Source organism: Balaenoptera musculus, chromosome 1 (assembly GCF_009873245.2).
Source record: "Balaenoptera musculus isolate JJ_BM4_2016_0621 chromosome 1, mBalMus1.pri.v3, whole genome shotgun sequence".
NCBI lineage: Eukaryota > Metazoa > Chordata > Mammalia > Artiodactyla > Balaenopteridae > Balaenoptera > Balaenoptera musculus.
The window spans coordinates 29,229,767-29,257,753 of NC_045785.1; the positions used below are offsets into that span (position 1 = coordinate 29,229,767).

The 27,987-nt window shown below is 51.1% G+C and overlaps 2 protein-coding genes across 6 annotated transcripts in view; both read right to left on the reverse strand.

The window, feature by feature from the left end:
• STK40 (serine/threonine kinase 40) overlaps window positions 1-14,270 on the reverse strand; it is a 37,608-nt gene extending 23,338 nt beyond the window's left edge. The window contains exons 1-2 of one of the 4 annotated variants that reach the window (XM_036845827.1): window positions 14,095-14,258; window positions 4,732-4,862 (exon numbers count right to left, since the gene is read on the reverse strand). The gene's annotated coding sequence lies outside the window, so the exon portion shown is untranslated. Of the gene's footprint in view, window positions 1-4,731; window positions 4,863-14,094 lie in introns of all 4 variants that reach the window. The other 3 variants (XR_005019203.1, XM_036845815.1, XM_036845843.1) reach the window with 3 other exon arrangements.
• Window positions 14,271-20,892: 6,622 nt separating this feature from the next.
• LSM10 (LSM10, U7 small nuclear RNA associated) lies at window positions 20,893-23,428 on the reverse strand. Of its 2 annotated transcripts, none has more exons than XM_036836176.1 (2): window positions 23,117-23,428; window positions 20,893-21,633 (listed from the first exon to the last, which is right to left on the reverse strand). In XM_036836176.1, exon 2 carries the CDS (start codon window positions 21,607-21,609, stop codon window positions 21,238-21,240), a length of 372 nt encoding a protein of 123 aa, XP_036692071.1. In that variant the 5' UTR covers window positions 21,610-21,633; window positions 23,117-23,428; the 3' UTR covers window positions 20,893-21,237. The 2 variants fall into 2 exon arrangements, with proteins under 2 accessions (XP_036692071.1, XP_036692081.1); XM_036836186.1 differs by lacking the exon at window positions 23,117-23,428 and adding an exon at window positions 21,851-23,092.
• Between the last annotated feature and the right edge of the window lie 4,559 nt (window positions 23,429-27,987).

Below are 27,987 nucleotides of genomic sequence, written 5' to 3' on the forward strand. Positions count from 1 at the left end.
AGCAAGCAACAGACCCTGGCCCAGTGCACTACTTCTGTGCATGTGTGTGATGACACCACAGCTGGTAGCCACGATTTGTCAGCAGCTTCTAATGCCTGCTAGGAGCCTAAGGACTTGTCTACACTGCAGGGTCAGGCTGAGCCGATGGTGTCAGGATTCAAGCTGTCCCTGTCAGCAGTCCCTATCCCCACCCCCATGTTTCCTGGCTCTGTGCAAACAAAACAAACAAAAAGGTCCTGAGCTGTGTAGGCCTCTGTCTTCTGGACTCTATCTCTGGTAATGTCTACTGAAGGCAGGGACCTTGTCCCTCTGTCCAGCCCACCTGGCACGTGGAAATGAGCACAGATGCTCCCACCCATCCCTGGCCTCAGTCCTATTTGTCACGCATGAGTTAAGGGTCTGTGTGGCCAGACCTGCACCAGGCCCCAGGAGGGAGGTAGAAAGGGGTCTCTGTCCACAGGACACTCAGGCAGCAGAACAATGTGGTCAGAGCAATGCGTCTCGGTCTTTCTCATGCCACAGTACAGACAGAAACATCTGTACAGCACTTGGGGGTGAAAGGCCTGGGGACACCAGTTGTCCTCTGCTTACCCCAGTCACTCCTGGGCTAAAGGGATCACCATCTTGACCTACATAACCCATACTGGCTGGGAAGCTCGGAGTCAGAGCAAGGCCTCTGGAGTAAGCCAAACCTGGTTGCAAGCCCAGCACCATCACTTAACAATGATGAGATCTCAGATGAGATACTTATTCTGTACCTACACAACCCAGAGTACAGCATCCACCTTACAAGGTTGGTCTAAGGATTAAGTGAGATAACCCATGCAAAAGGGTTAGCAAGAGTACCTACTGGCATATCATAAGCATTTGATAAATTGTGCTTTTATTAGCCTAAACACAGTAGCTTTGAATTTTTCCTCCTGCCCAAGGAGAAAGGGATAGTTAGGCACTGACTTGGGGTGGGGGGCAGAAGAAGGACAGTAACCAGACTAAAGGCTTAAGAGACCTTGAACCTGCCATCTGTCTGCTGGCCTGAGACTACAGGCGGGGTGGGGGTGGGGGTGGGTGGCCTGATGGCCAGCCCGAGTGACATGTTCAACTGGGTGTGGGGAGGACAGGAGGCCTGGGGGTTGGCTGAGCTGCTGAGGAGGAAGAGGGGTGCTGGGCAGTACCAGGTATAGTTCTGCAGTAGAGGGCAGAGTACAGTTGTTTTGCGGGTCAAGGGGGAGGGCCTGTTCTTTCAGGCAGAGGCACACAGCATCTCATCCTCTTGTTCTGTTCACTGGTTTATGGGGGAGCAGAGGCTGGAGCACCAGCTGGCAATTATCAACGCAAGGCGCAGTAAGGGACGGTCCAGGATGATGGGGCCATACCACATGGGTCCTTCATCATGATCAAGTTGGGGGGCACCGAGGAGTCTGCAAGTAAGACCTAGTGCCTCTAGTCCAGGATCTCTTGCAGAGGATTGTGGGAGGGGGACAGAGCACACATACTGGGCTGTAAAACTTCTACTGTCAAAGGATATAACTCTGGGTATGTGCATTTGTCAAAATGACTGAACTGTTAAAGGACCTGTGAAATTCACCATGTGTAAATATACCTCAATTAAAAAAAAAAAAACACAAGCTGCAACCTTAACCAAATAATCAAAGTTATATCACTAATAACAGAACAAACTGACATCATGTTACTCCTGATATGATGCAACCTCATTTAAGTTATTTATTTGTTTTTTGTCAAAAATGCATAACCTCAATCTGATCATGAGACAAACTAAAATTGAGGGACATTCAACAGAACAGGCCTGTATGCTTCAAAAACATCAATGTCAGATAGTTAAAGAAAGGCTGAAGAACTAGTCTCACTTAAAGGAGACTGAAGACGGGATGAGTAAATGAAATGGGTGATGCTGGGAGGAAGAAGTTATATAGAACACGACTGGACAACTGGCAGAATCTGAATATGGACTGTATATTAGATAATACGACGTTAAATTTCCTGAATTTGAAAACTACATTGTGGTTATACAGGAGAATGTCCTTGTTCTTAGGTGACAGATGCTAAAGTGCTTAGAGGTGAAGGGTCATGATGTTTGCAATTTACTCTCAGGTGCCCGGAGACAGAAGAGAAGGTGCAACCTGCTGGAACAGCTCCCAAGACCCTGGAAGAATCTGATGTCCAGATTTACAGGTTCAAAGGGATTTCTTGTGGGTACACAGCTCACAGTGGCAGAATTTGGAATCTCATACTTGTTGGGCGGAGCCAGCCTGGCGTGAACAGGAGTTCAGTTTTGAATGCGCCCCTTTCTCCAGGCCGAACAATGTGCTGAAGGAATGGGGGGAATGAGGTCTCTGTGCAATCTCCAGGTCTGCCACCTGGTGGCGTCTTTCTATAGCGCATCTTCTTCACAGGGTTTCTCTCTGCACCTGCTGCAAGATGGTGGGGCACTGCTCTTCACCAGGCTGGTCAGGAAGGATGCAGGAGCAACTCCATCAGCAGACTCCCACCTCAGCTGCCTGTGGAACTGGGGCTGGACAAACAGATGCCAGCAGGCTACTCTTTCTCCTCTGCTCGGGGACCTGGGCCTGCAGTATCTCCATCTGTCTCTGCTGTGGGGGTCCTCCAATAGCTTCCTGTGGTCTTTAAGAAGAAACCCAAACTCCTCAGTGAGCCTGGCCAGACCCAGGCTACCTATCCAGCTTCACTGCCCTTATATGCCCCATAAATCCAGCCACACCAAATGACTCACAGTTCTCTGAGTGTGCCATAAACACGCTTGCCCTGACCTCCTCTCCCTGGTTGGCTGGTCCTTCTCCCTCAGTCCTCACTGGTGTCACCTTCTGCAGCAGGTCCTTTTCTCCTCCGGCTCCCAGAGCACACTCTGTCCACTCCTACCGTGTCGTAGCCATTGTCTGACTCCCCGTCCCCACCACTCTCCAGGCTGAGCAACCCCAGTTCATCTCCACTTCCCTGCACCCACTCAGTGCCTGGCAAACTGCTGAATGAGAAAACAGGGGGTGTAGAACTGTCTGTTATGCACCCAGAAGGCACTAAAGCCCACATTGGGGCAGGGGACAGAGAGGACCCAACGAGAAGCCAGGCGCTGGATTGGGACCCAGAAGAAAGTACGGATGGTCCACCAGCTTGTGACAGGAGCCAGACTCCAAGACCAGAGAGACAAGGGGTCACAGCTGTAGGTAACTGGGCTGCAGTGGTGCTGGGAATAGTTTGTCCAGGAAAAGTCCCAGGTCAGAAATGCCTGGATGCCCGGGGCAGGGTGGTTCTGGGCTGATAGCCAGGGGTTGTGCTTAGACAGTGTTGGCTGCTGGAGGGCAACCTCCCCGAGGAATGAAACCCATTCACAGCATGCCTGCAGCCTCGGACCAACCCCTCACTGGCGAAGGGACAGACCAGCCCCCTTTCTGCTGAGTCCAGCAAAAAAATCTGCTTTCCTGCAGCAAAGTGTGGGAATGTGTGAGTGACAGCCTGGCCTGCCCCTCACACCAGGGACAGGTCCTCTGGGCCACTCTAGGTTTGTAGTGTGAAGGTCCTTCTGCTGGTCAGAAAAATTCCTACCACTCCTTTCCCTCAGACCTTCTGGCCCAGCTATGCATTTAGCTGACTACACCTGGAAAGAAACAACGGGACTGGAGGTGTGAAATCTCAACACATGATGCAGCCAAGACGATCTGTGGAGCCGAAGAGGCTTGGTTACTGAGACCCCCTCCCACCAGACCACAAGGCAGTGTCCTCCACCCCTCCCTGACCCAAGCACTCGGGGAGCCACTCTCACTGCACTTCAATACTCACAGGTATGTGCTGCTACTAGTGGCCCAGCTTCCCTACAGACTTGCTCTTCATCCACAAGTCAACCCAGGGAACCAAGAGAAATTCGCAGCCCATGGAACCAGGTGTTTCAAACCATGGACCAGTTACCCAAATGCCAGTTGGGAGCGCAAGATGGATTCTGGGGTCAGGTAGGCCTGGGTTCAAACTTCAGCTTCCATCACTCACTAGCTTTATGACCCTGAACTAGTCACCTACCCTCTGTGAGAGTCATTTACTCTCCGTGGGCCTCAGTTTCATCATCTGTAAAAGAGGGGTGTCTCGAGGTCTCTGCTGGATGAAAGGTGAGCGTTCCCCACTCCTTGCTGAAGTAACCTCCCTGGTGACAAGTCTCTCCAGGTGGCATACCTTTTAAACTAGCATTTGATGGACACCTACTGCTTGCCAGCAACCGTTCATTCTTAGTGTTTCCTAGATTTTCTTTAATTCTCACAACTTTATAAAGTAAAGATTTCCCCCCTTTTTTGGTTTGCTGACAAACCAAAGCCTAGAGGCCCTAGCCCAGCTGACTGGGCCAGAGGAGGCTGCCTGTGGCCTGTTCTCTTCTACTCCTGCTGGCTGGCTAGAAGGGGGCTCTGTTTAAGGGCTTTTCCTTTGAGTTTGAATGACAGCCATCCCTGAAGCAGGCATGGACCCTCTCCCTGGGAGCCTGAAGGCCACAAGCAATCTCCCTAGGAACCCACTGGAAGCCATATACTTCCGTGCTCAGGATGGATGCTGGGGGGATGGGGAGGTGGATTAGTAATCCCTCAGCTTTAGCTAGGACTCCCTGATGACAAAGATTCATGCACGTGCTGTCATCTCCACTGTTCCAAAACAGAGTGATGATTTTGTTCATTTTAAAATGCAGGATATGTATAGCTCCAATTTGTCAGGAATACATACCATCACATCCTTCTCTAAACGCTTGCCTTGGGGGTGACAGGTGAACTGGCTGCTACTAACCGGAGCTCCTCTCCTGCACGGGATGAACCTCACCCCCGGAAGGCTGCTGTGCTGGGCGTGTGGGAGAGTACCTGCAGCGCCAGAGAGGAAGTGACTCAGCCCAGTGGGAAGTGGGAGGGGCGGCCAGAATGAGGGCCCAGTGGCCAGCCTGCTCCCCCTCAGCACATCCGCACCAGACCCATCTAGAGCTCGGAGGTCCAACTCTAGTCTCCTCCAGAAGGCAAGATTCACACACAGGGAGATTACATAATCGGTGATGTCCCTCTTCACCCCCTGCCCTGAGCAAGCCCCACTGGGCTCCTCCGTGGCCTCCATGAAGGCTGAGGGGAGAGACGGGGAGGGGAGTGGGCCTGAAGGCCCCGGGCTGGGAGGATGTATCCCGGAGTGATCCTGGGAGAAGAGACTCCAGGGCTGTGCACACAGAGGTGGACCTGGAGGCCCCGCTGGGGAAAAGATAAACAGAGTAAGAAAGCAATCCCTGGGACGGGGTAAAGGGCTTCAGCAGCAGCTTTTCTGAGAGCCACAGAGAGAATCCAGGGCAGCGTCGCCAGCCCTGCCACCAGCTCACCCCTCCCAAGGGCCTCCGGAAGCAGCTGATGTGACAACAAATAATCTGTCACTGTGTGTGGGTGTTGGAAGAGGAAGGGACAGACTTAATAGCTCTTTCTCAGGCTGCGCTGCCCTGGTATCTCCTATCTAGAGAAGTATCCAGGGGAAGCGGCCAATACCCTGGCTGGGAGACCTTCCCGGTGGTCCCTCGGCTCTGTTGGGGGGGGCCTTCTGCCATGTGCAGTGACGGGAGACTGAGTCACTGACAGCCCTCCCCGGTCACTCCAGCCTGCCCTGCAACAAAGGGGACCCCTCCTCAGCTCAAACCATCAGTTATTGCTCTGTTATTGCTTTGCTCAGTGGGAACGAGGCCCGCCACAGGTCCCTCGTGGAATTCAGGTTCTTTTTGTTTTTAATATTTACTTATTTATTTGGCTGCACCGGGTCTTAGTTGCAGCACGCGGGATCATTTTTTTTTTTTTAAGTTGTGGTATGCGGGAACTTTAGTTGCGGCTTGTGGGATCTAGTTCCCTGACCAGGGATCGAAGCTGGGCCCCCTGCATTGGGAGCATGGAGCATTAGCCACTGGACCACCAGGGAAGTCCCAAATTCAGGTTCTTGACACCCAAGATGGCCCAAGTCAGGCAAGGAGAAAGCAGCAAGTGACTAAAGAAGGGCTGGCTGAGTCTGAGAGCACCTTTGTGTCCTAGACATGCGTTTCTCTGCTCCACGGGGTCCTCACCCAGAGGAGAGGGACAGTGTTGTACCTGCCCAGGGTCCCTGAGGACTGCGGGGAGCCAGCGTGTGGGAGGCACTAGGTAAATGTTACATTTCCTTCCTTCCATCTCAGATTTCCAGAGCGACAGAGGGGAAAGCCTGGGCCAGGGCCAGGTTCATGTGATTCTCTTTCTTCATATGGTTTTTAACAGCAAAAGTCACTACAATCATCCCGTGAGAAAGGTAATTTGGATTGGGGCCAGCAAACTGCCTTTCTTTAACTGCCTCTATCAAAAATGAAATTCAATTAAATTTCACAGCCTTGCGAATGAACAATACAGTTCACTTTCTGCAGTTTTACTGAATGCTGCTGGCTGTGGCTGCTTGGTGGGCAAGATTACAGAGGCAGACAGCAGGCTTTGCCATCAGAGTGGCCCTCAGTGGGCCGTTCAGACAAGTGGACCCACACGAGGGCCTCACCTGCTCCGAGTCGCTGAGGCCAGCCACGAGCCACGCCTGACACATACTCTGCTCATGAGTGGGTGAGAGCATGCTTGCCTGCATCTCTCCAGAGGGCGAGCTCCTGGGGGCAGGGCCTGGGGCCTTGACCGCTTCAGAATCCCCTGCACAGGCCCCACAGGTGTGCAGAAAACAAGGTGAAGCCACAGCCAGCAAAGCAGAAGAAAATGCATTTGCCCCGGGCCCAGCACATCCAGTTCTAGGGATTTACCCTCCAGGTTCACTCGCACAAGTTCACCAAGATGAATGTGCTCAACAAGGGTCCCTGGAGAGCCCTGGGTAGCAGGAAAAAACACAAAGACAAAACCACAGATATCAAAACGCACACACATCTCCCCCAGACAGGAAACAATCTAAATGTCCGCCAAGAGAGGACTGGTTCACTCCATCGTGGTACGTCCACACAGGGGAATACTACGCAGCCTTTAAGACTAGGCCCACACCTGCTGGTAGATGAAGATGTTTAGGATACGTTACACTAAAAAGAGCAAACTGCAGGGGACTTCCCTGGTGGCACAGTGGTTAAGAAACCGCCTGCCAATGCAGGGGACACGGGTTCGAGCCCTGGTCCGGGAAGATCCCACAAGCCGCAGAGCAACTGAGTCCGTGCACCACAACTACTGACCCTGTGCTCTAGAGCCCGCAAGCCACAACCACCACTGAGCCCGCGCGCCCAGAACCCGTGCTCCACAAGAGAAGCCACCGCAATGAGAAGCCCGCGCACCGCAATGAAGAGTGGACCCCGCTCGCTGCAACTAGAGAAAGCCTGCGCGCAGCAATGAAGACCCAACGCAGCCATAAATAAATAAGTAAATTTATGAAAAAGAAAAAGCAAACTGCAGTACTATTTGTATAAGATGATCCCATTTGGGTAAAAAAAAATAAGAAAAAAGATGATTATACACACCCTTGAATATGCATAGGAAATTTCTAGAAGAAACTTAACAGTGGATACCTCCAGGTAATAGAACTAGGGGCCTGAAGGAGATGGAGAGTTTTATTTTATATTCTTCTATATTGTTTACCTGTTTCATTGTAGGCTACTATAATGATGTTGAAAAATCTAAAAAAATTTCTGAGCCCATTAGAATTATTAAGAGCGGTAATGGAACCAGGGGAGGCTGGGTCTTAGGGAAGGCACACTTGGGAGAGTATGGCATGCGAATGCCCTGAACGTGTGGGCCTGCATGTTGATGCAAGGCTGCATCAGGAGAGTGGGGGACAGAAGGGACAAACCACCACTCCGGGTACACTGAAACTCTCTCAAGTAACTTGTAAACTTGCCTATAAGGAACTTCCTGTTCACCACCCGGTTTCTATAAAGGCTGGGAAGACCACCAAACCGTTCAAACTGGAGACCTGGAAGCTTGTTCATAACGCCTCTTTCGGGACACTCAGGCCCACCAGCAAAGAGCTCCCCTAGGCCTCACCGGAGCCAACCCCTGGGTCCTGACTGCGGGCCAGGCACCAGGCGGAACCTGCCACAGACAATAACACCTTGTGTTTAATCCTCATTACTACTTTGGAGGAAACTGGGTTTGGAGATAGGAAGTGATTTCTTCAAGGTCACTCAGCTAGCAAGTGGCAGAACTGGCTTCTGAAGCCAGGTCTGATCTAAGCCTTAAATGCTGGGTGACACGGTTGAAGGTCTCCTTACCCACTACTCACAGGGCAGGAGGGGAAGGACTTGTCTCCAGGCAGTGGCAGTTTCCATTCTTCTAGGAAAGAAGAAGGGACTGCTTCAGCTTTGTCAAGGTCCCTTGCAGCTCTATGGCTTTATTCCATGTGGCCTGGGCTCCCTGGGGCCAGAGCCTGGCCAGGACGGGGGAATGGGATGGCATGGGCTCTAGGGTCACGCGAATGTGGGCTGGAAATCCGGCTCTGCCCTTGCTGGCTGAGGGTTCCTTAACCCCTCAGTGTCTGAGGGTTCTCTGTAAAACAGAGTCAAGCCCTCCTTCCTTAGACTGTGAGAAGGCCTCAATACATATTGCAGAGTACTTAGCAAAGGACCTGGAAGGTGGTGGGGATCCTTCTTTTGTGGCTGGTTTCCTTCCTGTTCCTTCAGGAGGGACCACCTTGGGAGCAGAGTTGGAGGAGAACACAGCCATGGAAGTCACACAAACATGGTAATGCCAGGGGCTCCACGTCTACTACAAAAAGGGGCAGGATTCCTGCTCTCCAAAGGTGGCAATGCCAGCAGTGGGGCTCCAATAGACCCACAGAATTTTGGGCTATGCCAGTCCCAAGGTCTCCCAAGAGGCTGAACCAAGCCTCTCCCTAGAGGCACCTGCTATCCCCTGATCACACCTCAAAGCAGCTCTGCCCTAAACCCAAAGACAGGTGACAGGCACACCAGTCCTGCTCTTGCCAGTTCCCTCTACCACGTCCAGGCTACTTTCTCTTCCTTCTGGACCCTTGGGTCACAGACTCCCTAAAGCCAAAAGATCCTTGGTCTCTTTTGCCAAGTAGGTGATGGTCTGTAAACAGATGTAGAGGGGACAGCTTCATCCTAAATGACAAGAGCCCTTCTCAGTTTCTCTGGTGCTTTCCAACAACTCGAGTTTCTTTGAAACCATCAGACCTGTAGACTGCTGGACTGCGTAAGCTCTAGGGAACCCCAACTCACACCAAGACAGACCGCCAAGAGCCAGAAAAGGGTGACCGCCACTGGGGGGGTTCTCAGTGCCCCTTGGAAAGAGGGATGTCAATCCAAAAGAGTATCTTTGCTTGCTGAGGGAAAATCAGGCTGCTCCAGTTCATTAAAAGGGGGCCAAGAAATTACTTTAAAAATAATGAACATGAAGGATACTCTTTGAAGCAGCAACTCCTCTTGGAATTTATCCTGCAGATACCTAAGGTGGGAAAAACCACACATATGCAGATAGTCACTTCAGCTTTGTGTGGAGAGCAAAAGGCCGAAAATAACCTAAGTTCATCAGCAGAGAGTCTGCTGAATAAATTACACAAACAATGATGACACAATATTGCCAAAAATGACCCAGACGTGCATGAGACAAAGTGGAAACATCTCTAAGATAGTAAGTAAATCAAAGCAAGCAACACCATCTTTTCCCTTCTCGGATCTTGATTACAGATCCCGAGAGGAGATGCAGGGCTGCTATGCGCCCAGGGCCACCTTCAAGGCCACAGTCTCACCTGAGCAGGTGGAGGAGGAAGAAATGCCCTTGTCTCAGGCCACTTTCTCTTCTACCTTCTTTACACCACAAATGCAAGGACAAATCCTGCAAAAATCTCCCCAATTCCAAAGGGTCTGTTTGAAGCCCCATCTACCAGCACATCCCTCTCTGCAGCCCAGTCTGATTCAGGCCTAGCTCTGTACTCCTGTAGAGCTCAGGGGGATAAGGGCACAAAGGCAGCTCCCTCTCACTTCCCTGATGGTTCTGAGTGAGTCCCAGGTGGCCTGGGGCAGACATCTCTCCTTCCAGAGAAGAGGGACTGAGTTGGCTGACCCAGCCTCTGGAGTAAATCCAACCTCAAGGTCTCTTTCTAGATAAGATCTCCCCGGGAGCACTGGGAACGGCTATCTCTCCCCTGAGGGCGTGCTGCTGTCCAGGACCCATCACTTGCTGAATCAGTGTGGATGGCACCTGACTGAAGGGCTGCCCTTTAGGGCCATCTGAAGGCTGAGGAAGTCACAGAAGTTTTGCAGACTCAGCCACTTGAGTTTCTGAAATACTGAAGAAGTTCACCTCCCTGGGCAAATCTGGGCAGGGGGAAGATGAAGGAAGGGAAGCTGCCCTTTTCCCAGGCACTGACGCAGGCAAAACCAGAGAGAAGCCTGGTCCGAAGCTGGACAGAGTGCCACAGACTTTGCAACTGACCCTCTCCCATGAGAGGGCTTACTGAATGGAGCTGGCGGATTTCACTGGCCATCATCTTCTGCCGTCTCTATATCCGCACTATCATTCACTCTGTCAGCCAAATCGGGAAGCTCGAGGTCACCTGCCATCATTGCTCCTCCCTCAATCATCACGGCCAAACACTCCCAGAGTCCAGTTGATTTCCCCCAAAACAGCTCTGATCTATGCCCTTCCTCCGCATCCCAACTGCCTCTACCCTGATCCAGGCCCCCACCAGCCCTTACTTTGATTACTGCAAAAGCCTCCTACAGAGACTCCAGACTTGTTCTATCCCCAGTCCATCCCCCACCGGCAGCCGGAGGGCTCCTGGCAAGATGCAGGTCTAACGGTGTTTCCTCCCTTAAACCAAAGCATCCCATCACCAACAGAATAAGAAGTTCAAGCATCTTAGCACTGATGCTTACCTCTCCAGCATGTCCTAAGGCCAGGTCCCTTCTCACCCTGTGCCAGAACCTCTTGTGGTTCCTGCAGTGTGCACACACACCAGCCTGCATCCATGCCTGTGCCTTGCTGCTCCCCTGCCTGGAGTGCTTCATGAACCCTCAGAAAGCTCTATTCACCCTTCAAGATTCAATTTTCATCAAGATCCAGCTCAAGTTCTAAGGGCTCTCCAAAGTTCTCCCCAGTCACCTCCCCATCCCCCAGGAGAATCACTCCTTCATCTCACTCCCACTACATGCTGCACAGACTCCTATGAGACACTCACCAAACTCTATGCAAATGTCAGTTGGTTAGGAGCCTGCCTGGCCCCTGTTAGACCACAAGCTCCGCCAGGGCAGGGCGTGCCTCGCCATTCTCATTCTGCGCCTGGCTCCCAGCACATCCTCGGCCACGCTTGGGAGCTCACGTGTGTGGAACAGGGGTTCCGGATTTTAAGTCACCACATACGTCAATGTGTGCTTCCTGATGGTACTAATTCAGATACCAGACTAGGGTCACTAACAGGGACACACATGAAACAAACTCTAAATACTTTTTCTCCTAGTATACTTTAAAACATGATTTTTTTTTTTCTCAGCAGTCCTACTTCTATTTTAAAAAATGGTTCTTTTAAAGAGCTGAGCTGAATCATCTGCATGGCTCCCATACAGACTCGGTAAATTCCCCACAGATTTCTTTTTTGGAGAGAATATAATAAAATTCTGTGGTCTTGTGATCCCTCAGGACATTTCCGACAGCTCAATGGGACACAGTTTTAGTTGCCACTAACTGCTTCAACTAATTCTTGGAAGTCCTTTCCTGCAGCCTGTAACAGCAGCTAACACTTACCAAACATTTCTTACTCAGTGTGTGCGAAATGCCCAACCTGCCACATCTTACTGAATCCTCACAACTGCCCTACAAGGGAAGGGCTCTTACTGCCCACATTTTCCCCAGATGAGAAAGCTGGGCACGGGAAGAATAAGTCACCTCTACTGACTGGCAGGGCTGGGATGTGAACTGAGATTCTGTCTGACAGCAGAACCAAATAGGCTCTTAACCACTACAGTCTGCTGCCTTCCCAAAAGGCCAAATTAAAGGCCCCAGGGAGCAACTGACCTTACAACTAACCTTCTGAGAGGACAGCCTCACCAGCCCAGCTGCTCGAGTGACCTGCAATCTCAGGAAGAGAGGGGCACATGTGCCAGGCACTTCTGGGGCAGGCAGAGCCGCCCAGGGCAATGCAGGGAGCTTGTCACCCGCCACCAGTTGCATACAGCGCTGTCTCGGCAAAGATCCCCCACCCCACGCCATCTCTCTTCTCTCGGAGGCCTGCGGTAGCCTCTGAAGAGGTCTCCAGTGCTTTAGTCTCTCCTCTCTCCTCCCTTCCCTCCTGCTGAGGCTCCAGGGAGAGCCTTCGAAAACACGAGTCTAATCACGACACTCCTCTGCTTAAAACCTCTTCACTTGCTCCCCACCGCCCTTGGTACAAAGTCCCAAATTGTTAATGTGGCATTCCCTTGTCAACCTGTGCTGCTTTACCTGGCACCACGTTGCCTTTCATACCACCATACTGAACAATCTGAGGTTTCTGGAAAAACTCTGAGTTGACATGTCTAAGTGGAGTACCTTGCCCCTTTGTTCTCACCTGGCTGATCTTTCCCATCCTTCTAGACGCAGCTCCAGCATCGTCACTTCTTCCAAGCCTCCCCAAAACCCACCCCCCCCCACCCTGCCCAACTCAGGCTGAGCTAGAAGCTTCCTTCCCTGGGCTCCCACAGCCCTCTGTTCTTGCTGTTACTAGTTTTTCAAGACTACGTTTCAACTATTTATTTACAGGTCAGTCTCCCTTAACCGGACTGTGAGCTTCTTGAAATAAGAATAAGAATAGCTAACATTTATTGAACTCTTATTACGTGGCAGACATGGTTCTATGTGTTTTACATGTGTTAACTTTTAAAATCTTCACAACAACTCTATGTTATCACCCCTGTTTTATAGCTGAGAACACTGAGGCACAGAGAGGTTAAACAATGTGCCCAAGGTCACACAGCTACAAAGCTGCAGAGCTAGAATTTGAACTCAGGAATTCTGGCTCCAAAGCCCACTCTTAACCTCTATAATATAGGGTACTTGCCTCTCCAGGCAAGGACATTGCTGTTGTCATGTGGGGAATGAATGAATGAATGAATGAACGAACAAGGGCTATCTCCACACTGTCTAGATCTAAGGGACAAACAACTGGCACAGCAGGGCCACCAAGGAGCACTGGCCCAGTTCACAAGCACTGTTTACAAACAGGGGTTCTTTTGGCCTGACAATTACATATCCTGCTCTTCCTTATCTCATGCAAAGCTAAGCCAAGAGGGAAGGCGCCCAACCCAGAGTGACTACCCTCTTCTTCACTGCTCTCAAAACCAAGCAAAGCCAACCGGTTTCCTCCAGTGACTTAATACAGAGCAAAGTCTATCCCGACAGCGAAGGCGGCTGTCATCTCTTCCTTCCGCCAACAAACGGGGATCAAACCTAGGAAGTGGGGGTGGCAGAGTACTCGGCGTCGGGAATCCTGATGCCCTCATCTACTGGCTGGAAGGTGGTGCCAAGCGGCGTGGGAATGGGCGGGCCTGAGAGGGCACAGCAGGTGAAACAGTGACCATAGCAGCAGGCTCTCTCCTTGGAAAAGGGCGGCCAGACGTAGCACCGGCAAGCAGATAGCTCTGACCCGCACCTGAACACCTCCCGGGATTCGAAACTTCCCCAGCAGCGATGGTGCCCGTGCCAACGGGTGAGGGCTCCTGGAGGAAGCCCGGGCTGGTCCTATCTGGGGACTCGTTTCAACTTTCATGTCACTCTCGGGATCAGGAGGGCAGCGTGGAGAGGCAGAGGATGTCTCTTGGGAAAAACCTGGCTGGTTCAAATCCGGCGCCTTCACTGACTGACCGAGTGACTCCTGGCAAGGCTGGCAGTGCCACCTCCCAGGGCTGCGGCGGGACCGAGACTCCCCGCAGCCACCGGGTACCCGGAGCGCAGGAGCCCCCGCCCCCGCCGCCCGGGAAGGGCAGACCACAGCGGAGGACGGCACAATCGCTGTTGCCGTTTCTGTCGCAGCCGGACGGCCTCAGGCTGTCACCCCGGTCACCGCGCTACGGCCGCTGAGGCCCGCCCCACCAACCCGCACCCCCGGCCCGGCTCCCCGCTCCCGGACCCCTGCCCTCACCTTCCCCCGGTGCTCAGCGCTGCTCGCCCATAGTCCGTAGCCCGGAGCCGGGGCTGCTCGGCGCTCCGTCCCGGGGGGCCGGGGCCGGTCCAGGGGCGTGGGAGCCGCTCACCGTCGCCTCCCGGCGCAGCCGCCCGAGCCGCCGCCGCCGCTGCCGCCGCCTCCCTCCATGGCTGCGGCGCCGCCACCTGACAACGGAAGTGACGCACCGCCCCGCCCTCTCCTCCCGGACCAGCCGCATCCCCGCCCCTTGCCCGTATCTAGAGCCCACGGCGCAGGGATTGGGCGCCATCTTGACAATGGGCGGAAGCCTTCAGGCAACAGGCCAGAATCCGATTGAGGATTGGTTCAGGGTGGGGTCCGAGCCGAAACCTGGGAAACGATTGGACACCGAGACCCTAAGGGGCGGTACTTACTGCTTAGCTATGTCTGCGGTGAGGTGGGGCCGGAGGCACCGCCCCCGCCCCTACTCCACTGAGCCTCGCGTGCCCTACACTCGCCCTCCCGGGTCTGGAGACGTCTGCAGCAGTTGAGAGGTCGGCTAGTTGTAGTGTATTTGTCGGAAAAGTGGCTCTTCCTTGACCCCCATTTCTCTGTTTCTGGAGCTTTGTGCGGCGAGCGCTGCCGTGAGGCTCAATCAATGATAGGAATTCCTGTCATAGCCCTCACAATTCATTTCCCTCTGGGCCCCTCGCTTTTGTAGAAACCACGCTTCAATCTGAAGATCCCTAGAGTCTCGACCAGGGAGGTTAACAGTGAAGAGTTCCTGTTAGCGATTCCAGCCACCTAACCTCAGCCCCTCCTGCTGCAGTTTCGGTCCCTTTCTCCTCCTCCTCCAGCAACCACGCCCTCCATGAATCAGCTTCTTGCACCAGCAGATGAGCCCTTTAAAGGGATTGCATCAGGCTGGTGACTCACTGGGGCCCTCTGAGAGCCTGGCTTCCCTCCGCTGGCATGCAGAAGCAGCTAGAAGGGCTCCGTGGTGGCAGCACCAGCCACCATGGACCCACTCCTTTGTCTCCCAGGTGTGAGCCAGTGTGCTTGCTGCATATGACTGTCTAACTCCCGGGTGTCTTTCCAGCTGTGTCATTCTGTATCCATGTGGGCACACGTGTCCAAGCCTGTGTGCACACTGCTGGATTTTCCTAGGGTGTGTGGCCAGGCACTTACGTGTATGCACGCATTTGTCATCTCTACACAGGCAGTGCCAGGACGTGAGAGTTGGTGTGAGTGAGTCGGGCTGCTTCCTCCTGTGTCCATCTCTTTGTCTCTGAATGCCTAGTGCACACTGAGCTGATGGGACTGAATAACAGTAGTAATCGAAACAGCTCCAGTATTATGTCACACACTGTGTTAAGCACTTTAGAGACATCAACGTTAAGGAGTCTGTTCACGGATGAAGCAGCTAGAGCTCTGAGAGGGGAAGTAAACTGTCCAAAGACATATACAGCTAATAATGGCAGGGCTGTGATTTGAACCAAGTCTGGCAGATTCCAAAAAGGCTGGATTTGAGTACTTGCTGTGTCCTTTACAAGCTGAGTGACTATGTGCAAGTTATCCCCATCTGTCAACATAGGGATAACACTTCGTGGGATCACTGTGAGGATCCAGTGAGTGTGGAAAGGGCTTTTCATGGGGCCTGGCGAATAAGAGTGCTCATACCCCTCTCAGTTACCGAGCTTCAATGCAGTGGGGGACCGAAAGTCAGGCACAAAGAAGCGGGGCCCAGCCCTCCAAGCTCCTCTGTCTGACAAAGTGAAAAGCCTAGGGATTCCGGAAGCCCTGACTCTGACAGGAATGAGTGTTGGGTTTTCCAGAGCTCTAATTATCAGCTAGATGAATCACTTAGAGCTGACACCACCATCCCCACCCCCAGGAGGCTCTCAGCCAATTCAAAATATAGAATTTTAACAAAGAGGAGGAGGGGGAAGAGAAAGAGAGGAGTAGGAGAGGTAATGAATAGAAAGGAAAGGTGCCAGCCAGAGGAAATGAAAAACTGTCACCAGGACACCAACAGGAGGAGACCGCTGCATCACACACATGTGTGTGTGCACGCACGCACACACACTCACACACATACACACACACACACGGTGACATACTCTCCTGCTGGCTCTCCAACTCTAGGCATGCTGGCAGACGGTGCTGCCATAACAAAGTGACGCCTGTCACAACAGCATGAGATGGTTGCTTGAGGATGTACCAGCAGATCTGCCTATTACAGAAGGAGAGGAGGAGACCTTCAACCCCGGGGAGCTTCCTCAGGCTTCTGGAACCCAGCAAACCCTTCCTACTGGCTGACTTCTGACTTCTCTTTGTGGCCAAGCCCCTAGACCCAAGGTATGGCAAGTTCCCAGTGCCAGGCCCACACCTGGTGGCTGGGTACCACCACTGTGAGCAGAGGCACCGCTTATCTTACCCGGTTACCAGCATCAGGAGGGCTGGGCGGCAGAATAGTGTAGTGCAGTAGTAAAGATCATGGAGTTTTAGGCATACAGACCTGAGTTCAAATCCCCACCCTCCTCTTCACTGGCTCTTTGACCTTGAGCAAGTCACCTCACCTCTCTGGGCCTGTTTGTTCATCTTTAAAATGGGGCTACTAATATAAACCTCCAGGGTTGTTGTAATGATGAAATGAGATGATTCATTCATTCCACAAAGATTTATGGAGTGCCTGCTATGTGCAGAGCACTGAGCTGGATGCTAGAGATCCAGTGGGACCAAACAGACCACAGTTCTGCCCTCCTGGAGCACGTAGAGCCCCTGGCACAGGGCCTGGCACACAGTGAGATTCAACAAGCAGTAGCTATCTGTGATGACCATCTTGGCATTCTGCCATTACCTTAATCACAGAACCTGGCAGATGCCTCCACCTTCCCCCTGAGGAAAGTGGCCTCAGTTTCCTCAACTGTAAAATGACAGAGTTGGATTGGATCAGTGATTCCCAACCTTCTCACCTTGAAAGCTTCTTTTAGTATCTTCCATCCACATGAGCCTCATATCTGGTAAGATTTTGTCTCCCGTACAACCTGCATCAAGTCATTTCTTCCTTTTTATTCATTACAGCCTCGTATTACAGCCATAAGAGCTTGTGATCAGGAGGAGCAAGCCAGTGTGGCCACCACGCTGTTGGTATAACTCCAGCCCGAAGCAGAGACCAAGCTAGCTTGGGTAACCTGCACATACTATGTGCTGTTTCTCTGGGTCCCTCTGGAACACTGATAAGAACTCAAGGGACTCCTGCTGCCCTCAGGGACCTTTCAGTTGGGGATGCCAGACTGGAACTCACTGAACTGGATGCTCTCCTGCAACTCCCATCCAGCTGAGAGCTGGAGATGTCACATCACTCGTGTGGCCCCCAAGGAGATCTGAACTTCAAGCCATAGGCCACCCAGCTCTCTTCAGAGCCCTGGGAGTCTCCTCCCCCAAATGAGAGAGCATCCTGTACTCTTCTCTCCAAGGCCTGGAGGGGAGGGAGAGGAGGGGGCACGCCATCCCACCTGAGCACTCAGAATTCCGGGGGGCTCAGTCAGCAACTGGGATCCCCACATCGGGGTATGTGCGGGCTTGAACAAAGGCTGCAGCAATGAGCACAAAACCCAAACACCGATGGGACGATGACATTTTGAAATATGTTTTTCATCTTTCCCTTGGTGTCCCTCCACCCTTCCCTTGTGCATGTAGTTAGGTTACTCTGCATACATTATGCCAGGAAATAAATGATACGACAGAATGCAGAGTTCATTTTTTGCTTCTGAATTCCAAGAGGCTTGCCTTCAGGGAGGAATGGAAAGAATATCTGTGCGGATCCAAATTTAGAAAACTGTAACAAGGGGGATCTGGGAGACTGAGACTTTAGGGGGTGGCCCCTGAGAATAGAGAAGCTTCTCCTCAGCCTCTGAGCTAGAGGGCATCAGGGCCCGGGAAGCAGGAAGAGTTGTGTTCCTTTTCTTGGTGGAGCACCAAGAAGTAATAAAACCCTCTGAAGAAACAGCTGTGCGCTGCACTGGGGCAAACAGCGGGGCCTAACTAACCCAAGACCCTAGGAATTTCCTGGGCCGGAGTGGCCTGGAAAAAGTAGAGTAAGAATCTGAACACTCAGAGGGGGATGGGTCAGGAAGGAGCAACTCAGCAGCATCCTGAACAGGCTGAAGACAGAAAACCAGTACAAAACTAGGACATCTCAGGGGATGCTAGTGTGACTGGACCAGACACCATCAGATCAGACTACCCTGCCCAAGCTTTGGCATCTTCAAAGGAAGTGCCCTAGAATTCAACCAATTCTGAGGAAAGTGATGGGGAACTCTGAATTGACTGCAATTAAGTTTCTGCCACTCTGGCTGAGTGAAGCCAAATATGAATTCAGTTGAGTTAGAGAAAATTCAAGTTATATTTCTTACACACCTGAAATTGGAACCAGCTATACTCCTTATCCACAAGGCCCTGTATCATTTGCCTCACCCCCTTCCCATTTCTCCTGCCTCCCTCCCCTCTGTCAACAGTCACAAGGGTATTCTGTTATTGCCCCCAACCCCCAAGCTTTCTCACCTCGGGACCTTTGCACTGGTGATTTCCTCTGCCTTCCCTTGGCTCTTTAAACGGTAGGCTCCTTCTCAGTATTTTGTTTTTCTTCTTTCTTTCTCTTTTTATTAATTTTTATTGGAGTATAGTTGCTTTACAATGTTGTGTTAGTTTCTGCTGTATACCAAAGTCAATCAGCTATATGTATACATATATCCCCTCTTTTTTGGATTTCCTTCCTATTTAGGTCACCACAGAGCACTGAGTAGAGTTCCCTGTGCTATACAGTAGGTTCTCATTAGTTATCTATTTTATACATTGTAGTGTATATATGTCAATCCCAATCTCCCAATTCATCCCACCCCCCCTTCTCAGTTTAACTTCTTCAGTCCACACTTTCTGAAATAAAACCACCTATTTTCTCTCAAAGGGCCCTGTTTATTTCCTTCATGATGCCTATATGTTTACTTTTGTTAGTCTCCCCCTCCAGAACATCAGCTCCCTGAGAGCAGGACCCCTGTCTCTCTTGATGTTCCCTCAGTAGCTAGCACTGTGACTCAGATTACTTGTGGAATGAATGACCCGTGGCTTGCCATAGCTTGGCGGGCACTGAGCTCCCTCCACCCCTACACCTGGGCCCCCGCCAGCCTTTCCCAGCAATCCAGGACCAGATGCCAAGACCCATAACCTTGGGGCTTGAACACTTAGCTGTGCTCTACCCCAGGGACTCGGCATGAGTGTGTCTCAGTGGACCCTGGTTCCCTCCCTCCCACCTGTCCTCCCAGTGCCTTGCCTCAGAACCATACAGACCCGCTGGCATCTGTGCACAACGCTTATGGAACATGTCCAGAGCCCCTCTTCCCAGCAACCCGTGCTAGCCCTACCTCTTTGCTCCCTGGCCTGGGGGCTCTTCCTTGCTCTGCTCCCCATGTAAAAGCACACCATTTAAAAGCCTCAGACCTAGATCTCTCCTCCATCCTTAGGCCAGACTCCCAGCATGAGACCTCCTCAAGTTTGGGGGCATCTGCAGACACGTGGGAAATGTCTGCAAGGGAGGCTGCGTGCAGACTTCCCTCCGGTTCATCGTACTGGAAGGGGTGGCTCTCTCCCCACTGGCTTTGAGAACATGGACATTTCCACAGTGAGGAACTCCTTTCTGTGCCTGCCCTCTGGTTTCTCTTACCAGCTGTCTTCTTCTTGTGCTGCTCCCCTTAACTCTAGCTGTCAAAGGGGCCTGGAAACTCAGAGAAGTGGTTTTCTCCCTGCTAGGACCCAGTGTTCTCTCCGGAAGGCAAAGGGCAGAGTCTAAGTGCCTTCTGGGGCCTCTGGGCAATGAAGTAAATACAATAGGCAGAAGATTCATGGTGGGTGGGTGGGTGTTGATAATGCAGATTCTCGGGTTCCAGGTTCTGTTTCAAATCTGGGGAGCCAGGAAGGTGGCTCTTCTAGACACATCTCAGTTGGTTCTGACGAGGTGGTCCAGGGACAACACTTGGACAGACTGGGCTAGAATGTGAATGCAGTGACCGTGGGCTGCCAGCACCCGAATGAACACTCCTCTCCAGTCTCCCTCAGGAAATGATTACCTCCTCTGCTAGATTCTAAGCCCCTCTCCAGAAGGGACCAAAGCTTATTGGACAATGTGTGCTCAGCAGAAGGCCTGGCACATGGCAGCTGCTCTGTGGACGTTTGTTTGATGAAGACAAACTCTCTGGTTCCATAGGACAGAGCAGCTTTTACTGAGATGGTGGCAGGGCTGGTACGGCTGCAAGGCAGCTACAACAAAGGCTGGGGTTCTAACCCTGAGAACGCCTTCTTCCCTGAGGACCCAATGACTCTCAGAATCGGAGCCTGATTTCTTGCTGTGGGATGAGCTCCCACACTTGAGGGGAGGGCCCAGGATTACTCCAGCCTCTCCACCTCAGGAAAGAGCAATGAGACTAACAACCTCTTCAACAGGGAATCGGAACAGAAGAGCCGCTTTCCCCCTGACCAGACTGAAGGCCTCTCCTACATTCTCCAACTTTGCTGCATATTCGTATCACCTGGGAAACTTAAAAAACTCCCACTGCCCAGGCCACACCTCATACCAAGTAAATCCAAATAGGTGAGGGTGAGATAGGTGATTCCAACGTGCAGCCACGCTTGCGACCCAGCACCCTACGACACAGGACCGACAGGGAGCCCAGCGCGGAGGGGAAAGCATGAGGCACAGACTTGTTCGCATCCCGTTTAGTTTTGTGAGAAAAAAACCACAATTACAAGAGAAATGGGATGCTCAGGCCAAGCACATTTAATAATCCTCACTGGGAGAGGGTTGAAAACTATTTGACACATTCCCTAAACCAGTAAATCAGAGATTCAGATAAATAATGATCCAAAGGGGGGACTGTCATCTACCCCAAGGCCACAGACAGATAACTAGAATTCTGGGTCCCAGGGTGAGTCTGGGAGGTGGGACCCTGTGAAAGGCAGCTGTGACAGGTGATGTCTGTCAGACACCAGCTTCTGGGCTGGCCCTGCTCCCTTCCCAGGTTCTGGGCGGGGAGGGAGAGCAGGCTTTGGCTCAGTAGAACTCTGGAGGAACCTGAGTGGGGACCAGGGCTAGCTGAGGGGACAGGCTCACTTATAGTTTTTGGAGGGAAATTCCCGCCGGCCTTTCCCCTTGCCGCCAAAGTTGCGCACCCGATGGATGACCTGCAGCTGCTGCTCGATGGTCGCGGTGATGTTCACATCATCGGGGATGTGGACGTAACGGACATTCCGGCCTGTCACAAAGAGGTCATCCAGCTCGACCTGATGCCCCCAACGGTCCGTGTAGGTGACCTGGGCCAGGCGGATGTTCATGAAAGCATCAACGTTGTCTATGCGTCCGCGGGCCATGCTCTCATCCCGCAGGTCCACGGTGGTGACCTGGCCCTGGAGGCCCTGCAGCAGGATGATCAGGCTGTTCTCGGAGATGGTCCGCTCCTTCACTGAGTGGCTCACTGCCATTCTTCCACACTGCGGCTGCTCGCTCTGGGAGGGGCACACAGAGGGGAGCTGTGGCAGGCTAGCGGGTGCGGTTGCTAACTCACCTCCACCAGGTTTTTTAGCACAAAATCCCCAGCCCAGACATCCCCAAGTCTGCCCACCTCCCCAATTTCTGTGTCTATGGAGCACCCTTAGGTGCTTCATGTACACATCTCATAGAATCCTCACAACACCTTGCAAGCCAAGGATCACTTATACTCACTTTATAAATGATGAAAATATGGCCGGGAGAGGTTAAGTCACTTGCCCAAGGTCACACAGGTGATAAGCGGAGGTGCTGGGATTCAAATCCATCGCTGCCTGACTCCAAACCCCACAACAGTGGTTCTGAACCCTCACTGTATGTTAGAATCATCCGCTGACTTTTTACCTGGCTGCCACACCCCAGAGGTTCTGATTCATTTGGTCAGGGGTGGGGCCCAGGTATCCTATTTTTTAAAAGCTCCCCAGGTAATTCCAATGTGCATCCGAGTTTGAGAACCACTGCTCTAAAGTGTAGTTTACACCCTTGCTACTCAAAGTACGATCTGTGAACCAGCAGTTTCAGTATCAGCCAGGCACCTGTTAGAAATGCAGAATCTCCAGGCTTTCCCCGGAACTACTTACAGAATATGCATTTTAACGTGACCCCTAGGTGAACCACCAGTTCTCAAACAATCGCCTGCATCAGAATCACCTGGAGAACGTGTTAAAACACAGATTGCTGGGCCCCCCTTTCAGTTTCTAACTCAGTCGGTCTGAGGTGGGGCCCAAGATTGGGCACTTCTAAAATATTCTCAGTTGATGCTGATGTTACCGGCCTGGGGCGCACTGAGAACGACTGGTCTACCGGATGCTGCCACCATGTAACCAGAAATTTAGATAATTGCTTGAAAAAAAGAAATGGTAGCATATACAGCACATACGTTTTGAAGGTAGAGAAATGGAGGTTCGACTCCCCACTCCACCCACACTCTGTAAACGTAGGACAGTTACTTAATGTCTCTGAACCTGTTTCCACGTCTATTAAACCGTAGGCTAAATGAGGCTAACAAGCTCTCACCACACTGAATGTATTTTCCTTTGCTTTCGATTATGCCCTGATGCTGTATTAATGTAACTTTGTCTTATCTATCCCCCATTTTCAGACCCTGGGTGCAAGTTGGTGGAACTTTCTTTTCTTTCCTTAAGACCTCACTCAGGATACCGACAGGGCTGTGCAGGGTGGCATTAAGTGTGGCAAGCTACCCATACCACTGACAAGAGGCTAGGAGCTGGGCCGGCCGACTCTAACGACCCCACCCAGGCTTCACCAGGAGTACGTGCCCAAGCAAGGGTTTGGGGCAGCACACTGACTGCAAAGAGGCAGGTCTGGTCTCGAGGACGGGCTCGGCCACTTCCTAGGAGGGCGACCTCGAGCAAGCCACTTGGCTTCTTCAAGCCTGTTAGCCAATCCCTAAAAGGGGGATGGTGATCACCCTTTACTCACAGAGCGTGGGAGTGGGCTTGGGTGAGGAGCTACGGTCAGCAATCGGGAGGAAAACGCTGGCCCCGCTCCCTCCGCCTCCGCGGCTCCTGGCTCCCCAGCGTTCCGCCCCTGGCTCCCGGACACACCGCGCGCGTTCCTTCCGCTGTCCCGCTGCGCGTCGCCGCCGAAACTAGCGAGCGCCTAGCCGGCCTGCTCCTCTCCCGCGGCCGAAGTGAGAAGCCATCGCAACCGAGGGGCCGCTCTGCCCTCCCGGACCATCGAGAGCGCGGCAGCGCGCAGGGCCCACGACCCCGCGGCAGGCCCAGAACTACAATCCCCAGAAGGCCTCGCGGGTGCGTGACTCACGCTCCTGCAGCCGCGGCCTACGTCATTGGCTTCTCTTCTATTTTGGAGTCATTCTTCCGTTCAGCGAATCCGGTCGTCCCTCCTCCGTGGGGCAGTTAGTTCCAGAACCCCCGCGAATACCGAAACCAGGGCGGCTCAAGTCCCTTCTATGAAGTGGCGTCGTATAGGAGGGTTCCTCATTCGCGGATACGGAGGGCCGGCTGTATTCATTGAACCTTCACCGTGTTTCGGACACTTTCCCAGGCTCTGGTCGTAGGGGTGACCAAGGAGACAAGCTCCGTGATCTGATGACCCGATCCTTAAATCTACTGGGGGGGGGGGGAGGCGGAGGAGTCGCCTATGAGAAAAAGAAAATTATGATAAAATTTCTTCAGAGAATTAAAACGGGTCGATGTTATAGTGACTGGGTGACCTGTTATTGGACGGTCAGGGATGTCCTGAGAAGGTGACATTTGACATCTGAGTTGAGATGAATTACATGAAGCCAAGCTTGTGAACACTAGGAGAAGAGCATTGCAATTAGAGGGAACAGTTTGTGCAAAGGACCTGGTGCAAATGAGCCTGACAATTTGGAAAAACGGAAAGGCCAGTAAGACTGGGAAGAGTAGTGTGAGAAGAAGTCGGAGAGGAAGGCAACAGCCAGGGTATTTAGGATTTTGCAAGCCAAGGTAAGGCGTTTGGATTTCTGGATTAGGAGTGCAGGCTCTGGAGGCTGTGCCTGGGTTTAAATCTGCCCCTTGTTAACTGTGTGACTTTAGACAAGTTAATTATCCTCTTTGTGCCTCAGGTTTCCTTATCTGTTACTGGAAGTGCAACAATAGGCCATCAAAGGAGAGTGACAGGATCTAATTTACAGTTTAAAAGGTCATTCTGTATAGCCTTGGAAAAGCTGCTTATCTTCCTTCAGCCTCAATTTCATTAGAAAAAAACAAAACATAATGACTAACTCAGAGAATTGTTTTAAGGTTTGAGTGACCTTCATTAATCTGTGAAAGCACCTGGCACACAGGAGAAGCTCAATAAGAGTTAGGCTTGTGTCATTCCTTTATCCTCTCATTCACTGGTTTCCACCTTCCCCAGGAGCCTTCTCTTTTTACCAGTCATCACAGCTGGTCTCTTCTTATCCTAAAAATTGAAATTGTCTTTCTCCTCCATGCATGCTATTCTTGTTTTCCTACCTTCCGCAGTAGAACTTCTCAGGAGAGGCCTCTATATCAGTGGTTCTCCAGTTGCAGTCCCTTTTCCAACCTCATTTCTGTGTGAGACTGGATTTTCTTCATGTACTTCAGCCAAAACAACATAGCACAATGGGCTGAATGCAGAAGCAGATATGAGAATCCAATATCCTTCTGTTGTGATAGACATTAAAGAGATTTGCAAAACTATAAAGCAGTGTCACTCTTCTCACCATATTTTTTCTTTTGGAAAATATAGTTATTTTTAAATAAAAATATGTTAATGGGTCTGTTGTTATTTAAAAGAGAATTAATATTAAAATTTTAATTTCATATATATGTGATTGCCATATATATATATACACATACACATACACACACACACACATATATATATATCCCCCACATAAACAAACACGTTTGGGGGTTTTCAATAATTTTTTTTTATAAATTTATTTATTTATTTTTGGTTGCGTTGGGTCTCCGTTGCTGTGCGTGGGCTTTCTCTAGTTGCAGCGAGCGGGGGCTACTCTTCGTTGTGGTGCATGGGCTTCTCATTGCGGGCTTCTCTTGTTGCAGAGCACGGGCTCTAGGCGCGCGGGCTTCAGTAGTTGTGGCACGTGGGCTCAGTAGTTGTGGCTCATGGGCTCTAGAGCACAGCCTCAGCAGTTGTGGCTCACGGGCCTAACTGCTCTGCGGCATGTGGGATCTTCCTGGAACAGGACTCGAACCCCTGTCCCCTGCATTTGCAGGCAGATTCTTAACCACTGCACCACCACAGAAGTCCCTTCAATAATTTTTAAGAGTACAAAAGTGTCCTGAGACTGAAAGTTTGAGAACTGCTGCTCTGTCCTGAAGGCTTTCACCTACTCACTCAACTCACTGTAATCTGGCTTCTTCTCGAGTATTTTGAGTTCTACTCCCATTAACTTCTCTGAAGAAGGTTACTAATGATTTCCTTGTTCTTAAGAGAACCTCTATCTCTTTCTTAGTCCTTACTTCCATGATCCTTCTCAGTGATTGACCATATTGACCATCGTCCTCCTTGGTAATTTTTTTTCCCCCTGGGGCTTTGTATCACTTGGTTTCACCCATTTCTCTGATTGTTTCTTCTCCATCTCTCTTTTTTTAACCCCACTTCATTCTGCTCCCTAAACATGTGTGCTTTTTCTGGGGCTGTATTCCGGGCCCAGCTATCTCCTTGGTCGAGTATCTCTTTGCCACCTATTACTACATGCTGAATTTCTTGTCTACATCTCTAGCCCAGACTACTCCACAGAAGACCTCCATTTCCCAACTGTCCGTTGCTTATTCTCACATGTGTCACTGGTACTTGGAACTCAGCGTGTCTATAGTACAAGTTCATCAAGTCTTTCCCAAATGAATTGCTATTCTGAATTTTTCTATTTCTGTGGTTGCTACCACCATTTTTCAACTACCCAAGTGGGCACCTTGAATAAGCTTGACAACTTCTATCATTTCTGGATTCACCCACACCTGTCACAGTCAGTGAACTCTGAAGATTCTATGGAATTTGTCTCCCAGCCTTCACTTGCCTTTTTATTCTGACTGCCACCATTCTAGTTGAGACCCTCTTTTTCTCATCTAATTCCTTATAAAAGCCATCTTACTGGTCTTTGTGTCCCATGATCCTTTGCGAACAGATTCAAAGTACAGTTATGATCTTATTTACCTGCTAAGAAAATAATCAGTTCACTAGCAGAAGAAAGTTTCCAGTGCTGACATTGATTTGATTCCAACTTACCTTCCAGCTGAATCTCCTTCAGGTTCTCTACCCAAACTCTCCAACCAGTGTTTCTTAAAGTGTGGTCTGGGAACCAGTTGCCTTAAAGTTATCTGGAATGCTTGTTAAACCCAACCCCACACCTACAGACTCAGGAGTGGAGCCCGGAGATCTGCACATCTAGCAGTGTACACTACAATTGGAGACCTGCTGCCCTCCTTTCTAGTCAGACTCAGCAACCCCCAGACAAGCCCTGCACTCTTGTCTCTGCCTTTGCTATACTGCTCCATCTGCCTGGGATCTTCTCTTTTTATCTATAGATGTTAAGTCCAATCCCTCCTTCAAAGGCTGGCTCCATTGCTGTACCTTTCTGAAGTCTTCCCTGATTACCCCAATTGGGAGTGATGCTGATAGCGTATTGCTTAGTATATGTTTGCTTGTTGCATGCAGATTCACCATAGTTATTATGTAAATCTTGCTTCTCCTGCTCGTCTCTTGGGTGTTGAGACAGGGAGAAGGTCCTAGGAGGCCCAAATGCTTCACCCTACAAACAGCAGTTGCAGGAGGGACTGGTTTTATGAATGTGGTGAGAAGGTGATGGGGATCTGAATGAATTGGTGGCAGTGGGGTGGAAAGAAGGGATGAGTGTTAAAGACTCTGAAGAGAGCTAATCAGAATCCTTGGGGGCTGATTAAATCTGGAGTGTGGTTTGCAGAGGGGGAATCAATGACTGAAATTTTAACACTGGGTATCCAGAGAGGTGGTCCATTGATAGGAATAAGAGGGTTGGGGGGTCATGCCTGTGGAGGGTATCTCATTTTTTGGCTACTCAGACACCGAACTCCTTTCCCATTTGGGGAAATCTGACATTCTATGAATCTCAGTGGGAGGTGAGGTTCTGCTTCCCACTCCAGATGATTTAAAGGCCTTGTCAGGTATGGCATGGGCTTGTGACATAAACTCAGGCATTATCAGATTCTAAATCTGGAGCAAGTGACACGAACCAGCAGGAACTGTTTAGGCTCCGTCCTGGTGTCTGTGTCATCCAGTGCCTCATTCCTGGGGGTGCTGCTGGTGCTGGAGTGCTTTCCTATGCTGCCTTCCCTTTCTCGGTTCCTGGCCATTTCCCATGGTCCTTCAGTCTTCCTGACAACTGTGAGTTGCCTGAAGCCCTTTCAGTAGAGTCCTTCTCTACCTAAGTAGCCAGAATTAGTTCCAGGTTTTTTTGCAACCTGAAACCCAGACAAGGGTCCACTTGAATTGACTTCAAGAGCCTTGAATTTCTGTGTTCCCTTTAGATGAGCTCTGTTGTGGTTCTGTATCCAGTTGTCAGAGAATCACAGAATCCTGAGAGTTAGGGTGATTCCCAGGTCACCTGCTCCAACTTACCACCCAGGGTCCACATCCCCACTCCACCCCCCCACAGATCCTCCCGTAACCACTGCCCGAGACTCCAGTGACCAGCAACTCACTCCTGTGCCAGCTGTTTTACTCCATTGTTGAGAGGTTTTGGGTAACTTCTACCCATCACTTCTGGTTCTTTTCTATGGAGAACTGTCTTATTTTGTATTATATTTAAGAAGTTTCTTCATGCCTTTCAAAAGTGA

What these genes read in the sequence shown, in the direction of transcription:
- LSM10 (XM_036836176.1), bottom strand. Translation starts at nt 21,609, where the DNA reads ATGGCAGTGAGCCACTCAGTGAAGGAGCGGACCATCTCCGAGAACAGC.